We start from the raw sequence: 4844 nt of genomic DNA, 5'->3' as shown, positions 1-4844 counted from the left end.
CATGATTAGAATTTCAACAATTTATTTGTAATTTAATGTTCAAAACTACCGGAGTCCATTTCAAGCTGCTGTCATGAGGCTTGGTTTGTTTATGAGATGCTGCGTCCGGCTGCGTCACACGAATATCTGGTGCATTTTTTTGTAGCAGTGATGTTTAATGTCATGTCCAAAACTTTGTTCGGTCATCGCACTCATAGTTCACTATATGACAAACCCTCCATAGGGAATAGTGAGTGAGCGAACGAATGAACCATCGAATCCCCACCAGCTCCAGGGCGGCTGATCTGCAGCTGACCTCTGACCTCTGCCTGCTCCCTGAGAGTTTCCCTGAGAAAGAGAATTTCCCTACAGGGATCGATAGAGTATCACGTTACATTATCATTAAACTTGCTTCCCTCCTTCCTTCCCGCTCTCCCCCCCTCAGCCCCGCCGGCGGAGCAGAGAGCGTCTGCCGCCTCTGAGCCAAGCGCCGCCCAGGGGGATTCGCGCCTTGTTTCCTGTGATGTTTATACCGTTCACATAAACTTCACAGCGCCATCAAACGCCTTATTACTATTCCTATCACTGCGAGGAGACTTTCCCCTGTGGTCCTGATCAATGGGCAGAGCGTGGCAGTAATACAGCCTGGGTCACGGGTTCATATCCCGCCGGGCCGCCCACACGCTGTAAATCTTGTGCTCTCGTGGCTCAGTGAGACGCCGTGGATAAAAGCCTCCACCGAGTAGGATAATATATCAAGTTCTTTTCATGCGTTCTTATTCCTGTTTGTTTGATCTGGTTTTATCTCAGCTGCTTATGCAGTTTATGCTGCTGCTGCTATTTGTGTGTGTGTGTGTGTGTGTGTGTGTGTGTGTGTGTGAGAGAGAGAGAGAGAGTCAGTGTTTTTCTCACCGCTGAACTCATGTAACACTAATATGAAAATATGCTGCATTGTGTGTGTCCTTTCTTCCCTTATCTTCCTAAAAGTACAAACACAGTTGAAGTGTTTAATTCCAAAACACTCTATTTTCCTTTTTTTTTTTCTTATGAAAATCATTTCACCACCAAATACAATAAATGTAAAAGTCCTCTCCGCCCCTCTTCCTTGGTAAAGTGGAGTGTTGTTGTACCAGACGCCCCTCAGCACTGTGTGAAGTCATACATCATGCTGCCTAGTATCATTCACATAACACAAGCCATTTGGTGGATACTTTTATACCCGAAGTGCCTTACAGCACCATGAGTGTGCACAGTTCAAGCATGGGTGGTCCTAGTTATTGCATTATATCTTGCAGTATCCTTCATCCCCCTCCACACTCTGTCTCCTCCTCCAGGCACAGAGCACGCTGTGGTTTCTACCAGGCTTTCTAAGCAATAAAGCATTACTGTATCGCTGCTGCAGGCGGTACGTTTTATACCTCATAACTCCAACATGTCGGTTTTTCAGGAACACAGAAAAACAGCCGTGTATTTAGCTCGCCGACCTTGCATTTTTTGAGGCTATTCATTTTTGGTTTTGAACAGGTTTCGTTAAGCGTCATTGAATTTTCTCGACCCATTGTGGACTATGTGATTCTTCAATTTTAGATAAAATTTGAAAATCTGCTAAATTGGAATAGCAAGGTTTTCACATGATTACAGCGGTATCATTTCTTTTTCTATCATCCCTTTCCCCTCTTGTGTGGAAGAATGAATGTTTTACAAAACCCTTTGCAACTCTGAAGTATATCAATCATGTTTTCACACAGATAAACTCCACAGAACTCAGTCACTGTCCCATCTTCTCCCGTGAAACTAATTCCTGTCATTATTCATTATTTTTGTTTCTCTTTTACCTCTCTCCCAATACTTCAGATAGTTACAGTTCTTTTCCTTTCCTTTTTTTCTGTCTCTCTTCTCTAAAGTATTAGCATATAATTTACATTTCTGATTATATTTATTAACACACACATGTTTATATTCATATATGCAGCTCTCATCTACCCACTTCCCTGAGTGTTAGTGTCCTGTGGATGCACAAGATCTGATGTAAATATCCCTTGTGTTATTTATAAAAACATTTTCTTCTTCTTTATGGTCAGTCTTTTCTGTTGAACTTTGGTAGTACCTTGGGTTATGTAGCTTCCTGGCCATGATATAACCCCAAAATTGGCGATTCTCTGTTATCTGTTGCTCTGGTGCTAAGGTTAAGGTGATTTACAATTATCGTTAAATGTATCATTTGCTTCGCTCCATTTTCCGGTGTTACACTTGTTCAAACTGAAACGTTTAATAAACATAAAGAAAGAGATTCACTTAAAAACAATTCAGCAGCATGACTAGTTTTTTATATGTATCTTGACATAATCTGCTTTGTCTGCATTCCTTTATGTGCTAGAATTGTGATTTTCAGACTGTTCCTCCAGACAAGGCCAGTGAATGGAGAGAGAAAAAAAACACAATTCTCCAGTCTCCTCTACTGGAGCAACAGATCACAGAATCACTGATTTGGGGGTTTTATCATGGCCCAAGGTACTACCATAGTCCAACATCACTTTAAAGCTACACTCAGCAACTTCACGCTTTGGCGGCCCCTAGTGGCAGTGAGGACAATTGTTTGAATTTTTGACAGTTTGAAGGACTTCATTACCCAGGACTTCATTACCCAGAAATCATGTAATCATGTTAGTAGTGCGTACTCCTTAATGTCCTCGTCTTAGTGGCTTAGTGCCTTCTCTGTTGCAGTCCCAATTTGCGATTTAAGCTGCAAACACAGTAGTTTTACATAAAAGTCTTGCCTAGTGCAGCTTAAAACTTTCGTCTCCTGTCATCATTCAGTGTTATTGTTCTTCTTTTACCTCCCGCAATGTATCTTCCTGTAGGCGCAGACACATTTTTCTTCATGTCCTCCAGTCTCTGTCTCTCCTTCGGGAAGTATTATTGTATAATATGGCATTGTATATTATTATATAACACAATCCACAGTCCCTCCTTTAGGCGTGCAGTGCATTGTGGATTGACCAGACCCCCTGCTGCTAATGGGAGCCCTTCTGTTTGGAAACTCATTCTCCTGTCATCATTAATTCTCTTTGTTTCTCTTCTACCGCTCTAACATATCTTCCTATAGGTGCAGACACATTTATCTTTCTTACGTCTTTCCTCCACCCTCTCCTCCTCCTAGTTATGGACAAATTCCCCTGTAGCTGATGGGAGCCTGTCTTCTCTTATGAAACGTATTCTCCTGTCATCATTCATTCATCCATCGATTCATTCTTTGTTTCTCTTCTATTGAGTATTATTGCAGAGTTTACATTTTTAATTTACATTTATAATAACATACACATTTGTATTCATACATACATCTCACCCACCCACTTCAATGCAATATACGAAGCAGGTTTCTACATACTGTAAGTGCACACTTGGTAAATACATATTGCTTCAATGTTTGCATGGTCCCACCTGCCCACTTCACTTTTATAATACTCATAATTACTAACCCATCTTTTCTCTCTCGCCTCCTCTAGGCGTTGAGTGCATTGTGGTTTTACCAGACCCCAGGAGCTACTGGGATCCTGTCTTCGGCACCTGCGTCTTCCTCTTCTCCTTCCTCATCCCTGTGGCCATCATCAGCATCTGCTACAGTCTGATGGTCAAGCGTCTGCGCAGCGTCCGCATCCTGTCCGGCTCCAAGGAGAAGGACCGCAACCTGCGCCGCATCACCAGGATGGTCCTGGTGGTGGTGGCGGCGTTTGTCGTCTGCTGGACCCCGGTTCAGATCATGGCCCTGGCTCAGTCGCTGGGCTTCAACCTGGGCAGCCTGTTCACCCTGGTTCTGATGCATTTTTGCATTGCACTGGGCTATGTCAACAGCAGTCTAAACCCGGTGCTCTACGCCTTCCTGGATGAGAACTTCAAGCGCTGTTTCCGTGAGTTCTGCAACCCGTCACCGTTCCGCCTCGACACCCAGCAGTCTGGTAGGATGAGGAGCATCGCCAGGGAGGTGGCGGCGGCCTACAGCTGCAAGACTGGAGACGGCGGGGGGCCTGGGGGAGGGACACCCAATCCGGCATGACTAGGCGTGGAGCTCCCCCTGGTGGGGGTGGACCCCCAACAAAGGGGAGAGAACCAGGGGACGGGGAACTCCAACACAGAGCTCACCCAGATCACAGCGCTCTAGCGGCACGAGCCCTCCCGCCCCCCGACTAGACGACTGGCCTGGGGTGGGGGGGATGGGGAGGGGGACAAGGGGGGGCGGATTGATGATGGGGTTGAGGGGAAAAGGATTTAGGAATGAGGATGGGGCTGAGGAACAAAGAGAGACAGATCTAGAGGGTGGAAGGCAAAGGATGGGACAGTGCCATTGTAGCCTCTCAAGACTTTCTTAGGGCAGAGTTGGTGTAGAGATTGGTAGCAAATAGTATAGCTCAAATATTATGCTAGCAGTTATCTTTGGAAGTAAATGGGGCATGTTGGGAGGGTATTTGCGAATGGAGGAAAAGGGTGCATCGTCAGACTGAATGGAACCTCAGAAAGACTGGCTTGTGGGGTGATGGAAATGTATCTAGAGATAGAGAGGTGGAGGTTAATAAGACATTTGAGGAAGCGATTGAGAGGACACATACAGGGACAGAAACAAGAGAGGGGAAATAAATGGGAAAAGAGATGGGTCGACATGGGAGTGCAGCTTGGAAACAGCCTTGGAAACAGAAACTGGAACTGGGAATCGAGGCTTGTAGCCAGGTGCTGCATCTCTAGAAAAGATGGCCAACTTGGTACATGGGCGTGAGAGGCTCAAGGGTTGGGGTTACAGTTGGATATTCGGAGAATGGATATAAATAGCATGGTAAGAACACAGGAAGCAATGTCCAGTGAGGTAAGAGAAG

General features: G+C 45.2%; 1 protein-coding gene across 1 annotated transcript in view; it reads left to right on the top strand.

Moving 5' to 3' along the window:
* oprl1 (opiate receptor-like 1) overlaps window positions 1-4033 on the top strand; it is a 38227-nt gene extending 34194 nt beyond the window's left edge. The window contains exon 4 of the mRNA XM_071525530.1: window positions 3486-4033. Coding sequence (XP_071381631.1) covers window positions 3486-4033 — 548 coding nt within the window. The remainder of the gene's footprint in view (window positions 1-3485) is intronic.
* Window positions 4034-4844: the final 811 nt, after the last annotated feature.

The sequence above is a fragment of the Centroberyx affinis genome, unplaced genomic scaffold (genome assembly GCF_046629955.1).
Source record: "Centroberyx affinis isolate AG114_WGS23_722 - 3 ecotype Tasmania unplaced genomic scaffold, CSIRO-AGI_Caff_v1 ptg001301l_1, whole genome shotgun sequence".
NCBI classification, from domain to species: Eukaryota; Metazoa; Chordata; class Actinopteri; order Beryciformes; family Berycidae; genus Centroberyx; species Centroberyx affinis.
This window is presented reverse-complemented; position numbering and strand designations above follow the sequence as displayed.